At 45.2% G+C, this 13,620-nt stretch overlaps 1 protein-coding gene across 4 annotated transcripts in view; it reads right to left on the minus strand.

The window, feature by feature from the left end:
- Positions 1-13,620, minus strand: part of LOC119952085 (gamma-aminobutyric acid receptor subunit gamma-4-like) — a 409,052-nt gene that overhangs the window by 353,933 nt on the left and 41,499 nt on the right. For all 4 annotated transcript variants that reach the window (XR_005457758.1, XR_005457757.1, XM_038775633.1 and 1 more), the window contains exon 2: positions 6,292-6,437. Coding sequence is in view for 2 of the 4 variants with exons in the window: in XM_038775633.1 (XP_038631561.1) it covers positions 6,292-6,437 (146 nt within the window). In the remaining 2 variants the exon portion in view is untranslated. The remainder of the gene's footprint in view (positions 1-6,291; positions 6,438-13,620) is intronic.

Genomic DNA, 13,620 nt, shown 5'->3' on the forward strand with positions numbered 1-13,620 from the left:
ACCTTTGTAAGTGCAGTAGCATTATCCGACCACTAGGGGGAGTAGCTCTGGGAATGCGCAGGAGTTTGTACAGGGCTCCATCCTTGGCTCCGCCCACGACTCCTCCCCCCTGTGCTGCTGTATAAATACCCTTGTCCAGAGTCAGCCTGCAGTTCATCGAGAGTTCATCAACGGGTAACAGGCTGGGTCTGTAGTAAGTAGATTAAAACCACTGTTCATATTTGAAAGCACGTGTCTGGTGAATTGATGGTTCCATCAGAGGCCATTTAGCCCTTCGAGCCTGCTCCTCCAGGCATTATGAACATGGCTGATCATCCAACTCAATAGCCTGATCCCGCCTCTCCCCCCCCCCCCCCCCCCCCCCCATCCTTTTATCCCCTCTGCCTAAAGTGCTATATCTAGTTGCTTCTTGAAAACAAAGTGATTTGTCCTCAATTACTCTCTGGTATCAAATTCCACTAGTCGACCACTCTCTGGGTGGAACAGTTTCTCCTCATCTTAATCCTAAATGTTTTCCCCATATCTTCAGACTGTGACCCCTGGTTCTGGACACCCCCACCATCGGGAACATCCTTCCTGCATCTACCTGTCTAGTCCTGGTAATGTTTTATAAGGTTCTATGAGAACCCCTCATTCTTCTGAACACCAACAAATACAATCTTAACTGACTCAATCTCTCCTCATACATTAGTTCTGCCATCCAATTCTGGCCATACTGGACCTGGTATTGGGGAATGAACCCGGACAGGTGGTTGAAGTTTCAGTCGGTGATTACTTTGGGAATAGCGATCACAATTCCGTAAGTTTTAGAATACTCATGGACAAAGACGAGAGTGGTCCTAAAGGAAGAGTGCTAAATTGGGGAAAGGCCAAGTACAACAAAATTTGGCAGGAGCTAGGGAATGTGGATTGGGAGCAGCTGTTTAAGGGTAAATCCACATTTGAAATGTGGGAGTCTTTTAAGGAAAGGTTGATTAGAGTGCAAGACAGACATGTCCCTGTGAAAATTAGGGATAGAAATGGCAAGATTAGGGAACCATGGATGACGGGTGGAATTGTGAGACTAGCTAAGATTAAAAAGGAAGCATACAGAAGATTAAGGTGACTCAAAACTGATGAAGCTTTGGAGGAATATCGGGAAAGTAGGACAAATCTCAAACGCGCAATGTAGAGGGCTAAAAGGGGTCATGAAATATCTTTGGCTAACAGGGTTAAGGAAAATTCCAAAGCCTTTTATTCATATATAAGGAGCAAGAGGGTAACTAGAGAAAGGATTGGCCCACTCAAAGACAAAAGAGGGAATTTATGCGTGGAGTCAGAGATAAATGCTTCACAGCTCCAGGGTCCCACGTTCGATTCCCGGCTGGGTCACTGTCTGTGTGGAGTCTGCACGTCCTCCCCGTGTGTGCGTGGGTTTCCTCCGGGTGCTCCGGTTTCCTCCCACAGTCCAAAGATGTGCGGGTTAGGTGGATTGGCCATGCTAAATTGCCCGTAGTGTAAGGTTAATGGGGGGATTGTTGGGTTACGGGTATACGGGTTACGTGGGTTTGAGTAGGGTGATCATTGAGGGCCGAAGGGCCTGTTCTGTGCTGTACTGTTCTATGTTCTTTGACTGAGATTCTTAATGAGTACTTTGCATCGGTATTCACCAAGGAGAGGGACATGACGGATGTTGAGGCTAGGGATGGATGTTTAAATACTCTAGGTCATGTCGGCATAAGGAAGGGGGAGGTTTTGGGTATTCTAAAAGGCATTAAGGTGGACAAGTCCCCAGGACCCGATGGGATCTATCCCAGGTTACTGAGGGAAATGAGGGACGAAATAGCTGGGGCCTTAACAGACATCTTTGCAGCATCCTTGAGCACGGGTGAGGTCCCGGAGGACTGGAGAATTGCTAATGTTGTCCCTTTGTTTAAGAAGGGTAGCAGGGATAATCCAGGGAATCATAGACCTGTGAGCTTGACGTCAGTGGTAGGCAAACAGTTGGAGAAGATACTGAGGGATAGGATCTATTCACATTTGGAAGAAAATAGACTTATCAGTGATAGGCAGCATGGTTTTGTGCAGGGAAGGTCATGTCTTACAAACCTAATAGAATTCTTTGAGGAAGTGACAAAGTTAATTGATGAGGGAAGGGCTGTAGATGTCATATACATGGACTTCAGTAAGGCGTTTGATGAAGTTTCCCATGGCAGATTGATGGAAAAAGTGAAGTCGTATGGGATTCAGGTTGTACTAGCTTGATGGATAAAGAACTGGCTGGGCAACATGAGACAGAGAGTAGTGGTGGAAGGGAGTGTCTCAAAATGGAGAAAGGTGACTAGTGGTGTTCCACAGGGATCCGTGCTCGGACCACTGTTGTTTGTGATATACATAAATGATCTGGACGAAGGTATAGGTGGTCTGATGAGCAAGTTTGCCGATGATACTAAGATTGGTGGAGTTGCAGATAGCGAGGAGGACTGTCAGAGAATACAGCAAAATATAGATAGATTGGAGAGTTGGGCAGAGAAATGGCAGATGGAGTTCAATCCAGACAAATGCGAGGTGATGCATTTTGGAAGATCTAATTCAAGAGCGGACTATATGGTCAATGGAAGAGTCCTGGGGAAAATTGATGTACAGAGCGATCTGGGAGTTCAGGTCCATTGTACCCTGAAGGTGGCAATGCAGGTCGATAGAGTGGTCAAGAAGGCATACAGCATGCTTGCCTTCATCGGACGGGGTATTGAGTACAAGAGTCGGCAGGTCATGTTACAGTTGTATAGGACTTTAGTTCGGCCACATTTGGAATACTTCGTGCAGTTCTGGTCGCCACATTACCAGAAGGATGTGGATGCTTTAGAGAGGGGGCAGAGGAGGTTCACCAGGATGTTGCCTGGTATGGAGGATGCTAGCTATGAAGAAAGGTTGAGTAGATTAGGATTGCTTTTGTTGGAAAGACGGAGGTTGAGGGGGGACCTGATTGAGGTCTACAAAATTATGAGAGGTATGGAGACAGGGTGGATAGCAACAAGCTTTTTCCAAGAGTGGAGGTGTCAATTACAAAGGGTCACGATTTCAAGGTGAGAGGGGGAAAGTTTAAGGGAGATAGAACATAGAACATAGAACACTACAACGCAGTACGGGCCCTTCGGCCCTCGATGTTGCGCCGACCTGTGAAACCATCTGAAGCCTATCTGACCTACACTATTCCATTTTCATCCATATGTCTATCCAGTGACCACTTAAATACCCTTAAAGTTGGCGAGTCTACTACTATTGCAGGCAGGGCGTTCCACACCCCTACTACTCTCTGAGTAAAGAAACTGCCTCTGACATCTGTCCTATATCTATCACCCCTCAATTTAAAGCTATGTCCCCTCGTGTTGGTCATCACCATCCGAGGAAAAAGACTCTCACTGTCCACCCTATCTAACCCTCTGACTATCTTATATGTCTCTATTAAGTCACCTCTCAGCCTTCTCCTCTCTAACGAAAACAACCTCAATTCCCTGAGCCTTTCCTCGTAAGACCTTCCCTCCATACCAGGCAACATCCTAGTAAATCTCCTCTGAACCCTTTCCAAAGCTTCCACATCCTTCCTATAATGTGGTGACCAGAACTGCACGCAGTACTCCAGGTGTGGCCGCACCAGAGTTATGTACAGCTGCAGCATGACCTTGCGGTTCCGAAACTCAATCCCCCTGCTTATAAAGGCTAGCACACCATATGCCTTCTTAACAGCCCTATTAACCTGGATGGCAACTTTCAGGGATTTATGTACCTGGATGCCGAGATCTCTCTGTTCATCTACACTACCAAGAATCTTGCCATTAGCCCAGTACTCTGCATTCCTGTTACTCCTTCCAAAGTGAACCACCTCACACTTTTCCGCATTAAACTCCATCTGCCACCTCTCAGCCCAGCTCTGCAGCTTATCTATGTCCCTCTGTATCCTATAACATCCTTCAGCACTATCCACAGATGTACGTGGAAAGTTTTTTACGCAGAGGGTGGTGGGTGCCTGGAACGCTTTGCCAGTAGAGGTGGTAGAGGCGGGCATGATAGCATCATTTAAGATGCACCTGGACAGATATATGAATGGGCGGGGAACAGAGGAAAGTAGATCCTTGGAAAATAGGCAACAGGTTTAGATAAAGGATCTGGATTGGCTCAGGCTGGGAGGGCCGAAGGGCCTGTACCTGTGCTGTAATTTTCTTTGTTCTTTCTTTTGTTCTATCCCAGGAATCAGTTTCGTAGACCTTCTTGGCACCTTTATAGCAAGACCATCCTTCCTCAGAGAAGGACATCAAAACTGCACACAATATTCTCAGTGTGGCCTCATTATACAATTGCCTGTATAATTGCAGCAAGATATCCCTGCTCCTGGACTAGAATCCTCTCGCTGTGATGGCCAACATACCATTTACCTTCTTTACCACCTGTTGCACCTGCATGTTTACCTTCAGCGATTAGTGTACGAGGACACCCAGGTTTTGTTGCACATTCCTCTCTCCGAATTTACAGCCATCCAGATAAAATTCTGCCATCCTGTTTTTGCTATCAAATTGTATAACCTCACATTTCTCCAAATTATACTGTATGGAGGTTGGTTTAGCACAGTGGGCTAAGACAGCTGGCTTGTAATGCAGAACAAGACCAGCAGCGCCGGTTCAATTCCCACACCAGCCTCCCCGAACAGGCGCCGGAATGTGGCGACTAGGGGCTTTTCACTGCAATTTCATTGAATCCTACTACTGACAATAAGCTATTATTATTATCTACCATTCATTTGCCCACTCACTCAACTTGTCCATATCACACTGAAGAATCTCTGCATCCTCCTCATAGCTCAGCCTCCCACCCAGCTTTGTATCGTTTGCAAATGTGGAGAAAATACATTTCGTTCCCTCATCTCTATCATTGATATAGAACAGAACAGGCCCTTCGGCCCTCGATATTGTGCCGAGCAATGATCACCCTACTCAAACCCACGTATCCCCCCTATACCCGTAACCCAACAACCCCCCCCCCCCCCCCCCCCCCCCCCCCCCCTAACCTTACCTTTTAGGACACTACGGGCAATTTAGCATGGCCAATCCACCTAACCCGCACATCTTTGGACTGTGGGAGGAAACCGGAGCACCCGGAGGATCGTGAATAGCTGTTGCCCCAGCACTGATCCATGAGGTACCCCACTAATTGCTGCCTGCCATTTGAAAAGCACCCATTTATTCCTACTCTTGTCTGCCCATCGGTTTTCTATCCATCTCAATACACTACCCCTAATCTCACGTGCTTTAATTTTACATGTTAACTCCAATATGTAACTTTGTCAAAAGCCTTCTGAATGTCCAAATGAACCATATCCACTGGCTCCCCCTCATTGTCAAAGAATTCCAGTAGATTTGTCAAGCATGATTTCACCTTCATAAATCCATGCTGACGCTGTCCGATCCTGCCACGGATTTCCAAGTGCTCTGTTATAAAATATTTGATAATGGATTCTAGAATTTTCCCCACTACCAATATCAGGTTGACTGGTCTATAATTCCCTGTTTTCTCTCCACCTCCCTTTTAAAATAGTGGAGTTACATTAGCTACCCTGCAATCTTCAGGAACTGTTCCAGATAGAATCCCAGATGACCATCAATGCAGCCACTATTTCTAGGGTAACTTCTTTAAATACACTGGGATGTAGATTATCAGGCCCTGGGGATTTATTAGCCTTCAATCCAATCAATTTCCCCAAACCCATTTCTCCTTCGGTTCCACCCTCTCACCAAACCCTGTGTTCCCCAACATTTTTGATATGTTATTTGTGTCCTCCTTTGTGAAGACAGGACCAAAATGTGTATTTAGTTGGTCACCCATTTCTTTGTTCTTCATTATAAATTCCCCTGTTTCTGACTGAAGGGACCTACATTTGCTTCACCAATCATTTTTCTCCTCCCGGATAAACAGAAGCTTTTACAATCGGTTTTTATGTTCCCTGCAAGCTTACTCTTGTACTCTATTTTCCTCTTCTTAATACATCTCTTGGCCCTCCTTTGCTAATTCTAAACTTCTCCATAATCCTCATGTCTGCTATTTTACTTGGCCAATTTTTATGCCTCTTCCTTGGATCTAATATTGTCCATAATTTTACTTGTAAGCCTTGGTTTGGCCATCTTTCCTGTTTTACTTTTGTGCCAGTCAAGCCTATCAATCTCCCAGTATGAATGCTGCTCCTTGTCTCCATGTACTACATATAGGATGAGAACTGGGTGTGTCTGCCTGATGCTCAGTTCTAACATGTCTCTCACTTACTTCCAACATCTGGCCGCAGTTTGTTGTCATACCCGCTCAGCAGTGAGTTCAGAATGTGTGTTGCATCAGCCTCTTGAGATTTTGGAGCCAGAACCCATGTCTTGTTCACCCCGATCTCATCATCATCTTCATCTTCAATTCTGCTGCTGTGAACGGAGATGGAAATTGAATATTTTAGGAACGGAAGAGTTTTTTTGGAGTAAATTCTTGCTGACAGCAGTCACAACTCCAGCTCAAAAACAAACTGCGTTGCTTCAGTTAAATGTCTTTGCTTTTTCCTGATTGGCTAGTAACAATTTTAAGAGACACTCTATGCATCAATGGCTCATAGAATGGCTACAGCACATCATGTCTGTGCTAACTCTCTTCAAGAACAACTCATTTAGTCCTACTCCCCTCCCTTTTCCACATCCGCTGCATTTTTTCCCTTTTGCTAATTATCCAATATTCTTTCAAAAGCCGTACTTGAATCTGCTTCCACCACAATCTCAAGCTGTCCATTCCAGATCCTAACCACTCGCTGCGTAAGAAAGCTTTTCCTCTTGCTGCTGTTGGTTCTCTTGCCAACCAGCTTAAATTTGTGTTTTCAAAATGCATACTGCATGAGTCCTGGGTGTCAATCACAAGGCCATTGTTACCATTCCTAATTGCCCTTGGACTAAACTTGAGGTCATTTCAGAAGGCAGTTAAGAGTCAACCACATTTTCTGTGGGTCTGGAGTTACATGTAAGCCAGACCAGACAAGGACTGCAGATTTCCTTCCTTTCAACCGATGGGTTTTTAAAACAATCAATGACAATCTCATGGTCATCATTTTTGAGACTAGCTTTCAATTCAATATTTATTAACTGCATTTAAATTCCACCAGCTGTGCGGTGGGATTTGAACCCATGAGCCTCTGGATTAGTAGCCCAGTGACATTACCACTGTGCCACCATCTCCCTGTGTCCTCTGGATCTCGATCATTCCACCAATGGGTAAGGTTTCTCCGTATCCAGACCACCAGACCCCCCATAATTTTAAACCCCTCTATAAAATCTCCTTTCAACTTTTTCCTCTCTGAGGGGAAAAGTTTAAGCTTCTCCAATCTGCCCATACAAATAAAGTTTCTTCACCTTGGAACCATGCTCATGAACCCTTTGCACACTTTCTTTACTGCCTTCACATTCTTCCTCAAGATTATTAACCTGTATGTGGGACAACACCCCACCCCTTCCCTTTACCCCCATTAAAGCAAAGGAATAATCCATTCTTTAAGACACTGAAATGATACTGGTCTCAGGCTGAGGCGTAAGGTCAGAGTGAGCAGATGGGGGTGGAGTAGGGGTGAGAGAGCAAGTGGCTGAAAAGGATGAGGGAGAGAGAGAGAGGGTGGAAGGGATGAGGGTCTTGAGAGTGGAGAGTGGAGAGTGAGGGATTGAGTGTGTGATTGGGTGAGGGGGATGGAGGAGTTGAGGGAGTGGAGGGGGAAAGGGAGGAAGTGTGAGCGATTGGAGGGGGTGTGGGATAAAGGGGTATCTGCAGGGAACAGGTTGCTGATGGAATAGTGCTAACCCAGGCTGAGAGCTGAAGGGCTTGGCCAATTCAGAACCAAAGCGCTTCTCTTGTGGAAGGACATGTCTGTGAGACAAATTAACTCTTTGAATCTGTTTTCACTGGGAAAGTTGTTGCTGCCAATCTTACAGTAAAGCAGGAGGAAGTAATGACATTGGATGGGATCAAAATAAAGATGAGAAAGTAGAAAAGTCATCCGGTCTGGATGGGATCCATCCTTGGTTAGAGGGAAGCAAGGGTGGAAATTGCGGAGGGCTTGTTCACAATCTTCTAAACCTCCTTGGGTATGGGGATGGGGTTAGCGAATTGAAGAACTCAAAATATTACACACCTGCTTTGAAAGGTAGGGAGTGAGGAACCCAACAACAACTGGCCAGTTTGCCTAACAGCAATGGCGGGGAAAGGTTCAGAGACAATAATCCAATACTAACAAATGAAAGTACAAATGACAGATTGATTAATGCAAGTCATGTTAGACGAACACAAAGATAACATGGTTAATGTGGAGAGGGTTAAGAGACAATTTAATCACTTTGTTCAAAGTCATGAAGAGTTTCGATGGAGTTAATAAGGAATTCTTCAGGGTAAATTGCTCCAAATTGGATATAGGCTATTAGTGGATATTTAGAAGCACAGAAACATCACAGAATTACACCTTCCATATTTTTTGCACTTTCTCTGCGTTTTTTCTCTCTGCATTACTCCCTTTCCGAGTATTTATCATATTCCTCTTATTAATAGCATTTTTGTTACAATTTATTTATAGATGGATGTATTTTATCATTATGCTGTCAACTCGGGGAAATATTTCCCAGTGGTGCTTAACCTGTAATTTATTCAATCAATCCGGGCTGGTCCACCCTTGACCCAGTTGAGAAATTCTAGTCATGTTAGCCAATGACATGTATTCACTGTTGTAATGCAGGAACATTTCACAGCCAATTTACGCATAACAAGCTCCCACCAAAAGTAATGAGATTAATCACCACGCACTCTGTATAGTGATACCAGTTGAGGAATAAATATTGGTACTGAGGAGATTTCCCTGCTCCTCTTCAAATAGTAATGTGGGATCTTTGACATCCATCTGAAAGAACAGACAAGGAATGGAATTCTCCGACCATCTCTTTTCCCGCCGGCAGTGCACCCCTGCCCGCAGGTTTCTCGCCACAGTGGGGTGTATTTCAATGGGAAATCCCAATGACAAGTGGCTGGAACAGGGAATGCCGCTGCCAGCTTGGGGCCCGGAGAATCCAGCCCGAGGTCTCAGTTTAAAGTTTCATCGAAGAACATCACCCCTGAGAGTGCAGCACTCCCCACTACTGCACTGAACATCAGCCTATGTTTTGTATCCAAGTCTTTGGTGTGGGTCATGAGTGTACAATTGACTAACTCAGAGAATGGCACGATAACCAGTGAGCCACTGCTGCTGTTACAGATTATTGTTCGCCTCTCAGTTATAGATGATCATTGAGATGAATGACCAAAATGAGCAGCTTCCACTGTAATATTCATGGAGCAATAGAATAGATCCAACACTGAGTGGGTGCTGCCTACACTGCATCATCAACCCTCTTCTGATTGAATACCTGCAAAAACAGGAACTCATTTCGCATACACTGGTTACTTTAATTTACATATTACAGCATCTTCCAGCAACAAGTTCCAGCAACAATGGGCGGCACGGTGGCACAATGGTTAGTTAGCACTGCTGCCTCACATTCAGACCATCATGTCCATGCAGATTTTTTGACTGAGCTACTCAATAATTTTAACTCATCCACACTTTCCCCATAGCCGTGAAACTTTTCTCCCTTCAAATGTGTTCTGATTCCCTTTTCAAAGTTATGATTCAATCTCCTTCCGCTGCCCTTTCCATCAACGCATTGCTGATGTGCCTTTTCATTCAACTAACGAGGTTTTGATGCTGTCAAGTGATAGAATATTCATTAAAGCACACTTTGTTCGACTGGAAGTCTCACATTCAGAGCTCCCCACTGAGGTAGCAGCTGGTGCACCCAGGATTTTAAAAACATATATACATATAGTTTCTTCCTGGTTAACACTGGTGCCTAAATTAGGCTGTCACACTTTCAACTGCTAAAAGCACCCACTGCAAATTGGAAGTAAGCTATATCATCAAGTTTGACACTGAAAACCTTTGGATAAAAAAACAAAAGTTCAGTGAGATGGATGCTATCCAGCCCAGGGTGTCTGTATGAACTTGTAAGAAAAATCATAGAATCCCTACCAATACAGAAGGAGGCCATTTGGCCCATCAAGTCTGCACTGAAAAAACACCCTACCGAGGGTCAATCCCAATATCCCCGTAACCCCGATTAACCTTTAGACACTAAGGGGCAATCCACATAACCTGCACATCTTTGGTCCATGGGAGGAAACCGGAGCACCGGGAAAAAACAAACGCAGGCAAGGAGAGAAAGTGCAAACTCTACACAGTCACCCGAGGCCAGAATCGAACCTGGGTATCTGCCGCTGTGAGGCAACAGCGCTAACCACTGCGTCACCGTACCACCCATTGTTGTTAGAACCTGTTGCGAGAATCTCAAACTAATTGTGCAGGCCAAATCATTCTCCATATCTTTGTATCCTTGTAGTGAGCCTCACGGTAGAACAGTGGTTAGCAGTGTTGCTTCACAGTGGCAGGGACCCGGGTTCGATTCCCTGCTTATGTCACCGTCTGTGCGGAGGCTGCACATTCTCCCTGTGTCTGCGTGGGTTTCCTCCAGGTGCCCCGTTTTCCTCCCACAAGTCCCGAAAGACGTGCTTTTGTTAGGTGAATGGGACATTCTGAATTCTCCCTATTCGTGTCACAAGCCTACTTGTGACACTAATAAAGATTATTATTCGTGGGAGACTAAACATAGATTGGATGGCCACATTTTAGATTACCTCTGGAGGTATAACCCTGAGCTTCCAGTAGCCTCTCAATTTACTTCTCCACCTTCCCGCCATGATGACCCCGCTGCCCTCTGGTAGAGTGAGGGAAATGAGTTCTAAATGCAGGCCAGCATAGGCTTGATGAGTCAAATAACCTGCTTCTGTGTCATAAATTACTCTATGACTATTCCCCGATAAAAGAAATGAGTAGGAGTCAGGGGGAAAGCTGCACTGGTTGGAATCATACCAAGTACAAAGGAACATGGTTGTGGTTGTTGGAGGGCAATCATTTCAGTCCCAGGCCATCACTGCAGGAGTTCCTCAGTGTCCTCGGCCCAACCTTCTGCAGCTGCTTCAGCAACGACCTTCCTGTGGGGATGTTCAGAGATGATCGCACAATATTCAGCACCATGCACTACTCCTCTGACCCTCAAGCAGTTCATGTCCATATGCAGCAAGACCTGGACAAAATTCAGGCTTGGGCTGATAAATGGCAAGTAACATTCGCACAACACAAGATCATCTTCGACAATAGAGAATGCAACTACCTCCTCTTGACATTCAATGACATTGCCAATTGCTGAATCCCCAACTATCCACATCCTGGAGGGGTTACCATTCACCAGAAACTGAACTGGATTAGCCATGTAAATACCTAGACTGCAAGAGGCTGGGAATTCTGAGTAACTCATTTCCTGACTCCCCAAAGCTTGTCGTCCATCCACAAGACACAAATTAGGAGTGTGTTGGGACACCCCACACTTGCCTGGATGAGTGCAGCTCCAACAGTACTCAGAAAGTTTAACACCATCCAGGAGAAAGCATCCCCTGTGATTGCAATCCATCCACCACCTTCATCATTTACTCTGTCATGAGGCAAGGCGCCTTTGTTTTTGAAAATATATTTTAAACCGACTGGAAATTTTGCAATCTGAACTGCTTAAAAATTCAAGGACTAATTTCAATGTGAAGGTGAGAAACAAACAAAGCACCCTGAGGGGGAGTGTGAAGGAAGAGAAATGTCCTATAATACAAACCAGTCACTGAAACTCTTGACAGTCTAAAATTTCAAGTACTGGTGGTTATAACAATGGGTGCCACAAAGTGACCCCTAGATCTTCTGGGAAATACACAATAGGTGAAATACATCAAGTCAAGACTTCTAGCCACTTGAGAGAAATTGCAAGAGACACAAGGAGATTCCAGAAGGTCAGCAGCGGGTACAGTCTTCAGGCTGCTCTCTATTCCTTTATTTGTCAAGGACAGTGGTGGGAAGTTGTGTGTGGAGGCTGAGGAGATAAGCGAGATACTAAATGAATACTTTTCGTCAGTATTCACTCATGAAAAAGATAATATTGTGGAGGAGAATGCTGAGACCCAGGCTATTAGAATAGATGGCATTGAGGTGCGTAGGAAAGAAGTGTTGGCAATTCTGGACAAGGTGAAAATAGATAAGTCCCCGGGGCCGGATGGGATTTATCCTAGGATTCTCTGGGAAGCCAGGGAAGAGATTGCTGAGCCTTTGGCTTTGATTTTTAGGTCATCATTGGCTACAGGAATAGTGCCAGAGGACTGGAGGATAGCAAATGTGGTCCCTTTGTTCAAGAAGGGGAGTAGAGATAACCCCGGTAACTATAGGCCGGTGAGCCTAACGTCTGTGGTGGGTAAGGTCTTGGAGAGGATTATACAAGATACGATTTATAATCATCTAGATAGGAATAATATGATTAGGGATAGTCAGCATGGTTTTGTGAAGGGTAGGTCATGCTTCACAAACCTTATCGAGTTCTTTGAGAAGGTGACTGAACAGGTAGACGAGGGTAGAGCAGTTGATGTGGTGTATATGGATTTCAGTAAAGCGTTTGATAAGGTTCCCCACGGTCGGCTATTGCAGAAAATACGGAGGCTGGGGATTGAGGGTGATTTAGAGATGTGGATCAGAAATTGGCTAGTTGAAAGAAGACAGAGAGTGGTAGTTGATGGGAAATGTTCAGAATGGAGTTCAGTTACGAGTGGCATACCACAAGGATCTGTTCTGGGGCCGTTGCTGTTTGTCATTTTTATAAATGACCTAGAGGAGGGCGCAGAAGGATGGGTGAGTAAATTTGCAGACGACACTAAAGTCGGTGGAGTTGTAGACAGTGCGGAAGGATGTTGCAGGTTACAGAGGGACATAGATAAGCTGCAGAGCTGGGCTGAGAGGTGGCAAATGGAGTTTAATGTGGAGAAGTGTGAGGTGATTCACTTTGGAAAGAATAACAGGAATGCGGAATATTTGGCTAATGGTAAAATTCTTGGTAGTGTGGATGAGCAGAGGGATCTCGGTGTCCATGTACATAGATCCCTGAAAGTTGCCACCCAGGTTGATAGGGTTGTGAAGAAGGCCTATGGTGTGTTGGCCTTTATTGGTAGAGGGATTGAGTTCCGGAGCCATGAGGTCATGTTGCAGTTGTACAAAACTCTAGTACGGCCGCATTTGGAGTATTGCGTACAGTTCTGGTCGCCTCATTATAGGAAGGACGTGGAAGCCTTGGAACGGGTGCAGAGGAGATTTACCAGGATGTTGCCTGGTATGGAGGGAAAATCTTATGAGGAAAGGCTGATGGACTTGAGGTTGTTTTCGTTAGAGAGAAGAAGGTTAAGAGGTGACTTAATAGAGGCATACAAAATGATCAGAGGGTTAGATAGGGTGGACAGCGAGAGCCTTCTCCCGCGGATGGAGGTGGCTAGCACGAGGGGACATAGCCTTAAATTGAGGGGTAATAGATATAGGACAGAGGTCAGAGGTGGGTTTTTTACGCAAAGAGTGGTGAGGCCGTGGAATGCCCTACCTGCAACAGTAGTGAACTCGCCAACATTGAGGGCATTTAAAAA

This window comes from Scyliorhinus canicula, chromosome 17, assembly GCF_902713615.1.
Source record: "Scyliorhinus canicula chromosome 17, sScyCan1.1, whole genome shotgun sequence".
Lineage (NCBI taxonomy): Eukaryota > Metazoa > Chordata > Chondrichthyes > Carcharhiniformes > Scyliorhinidae > Scyliorhinus > Scyliorhinus canicula.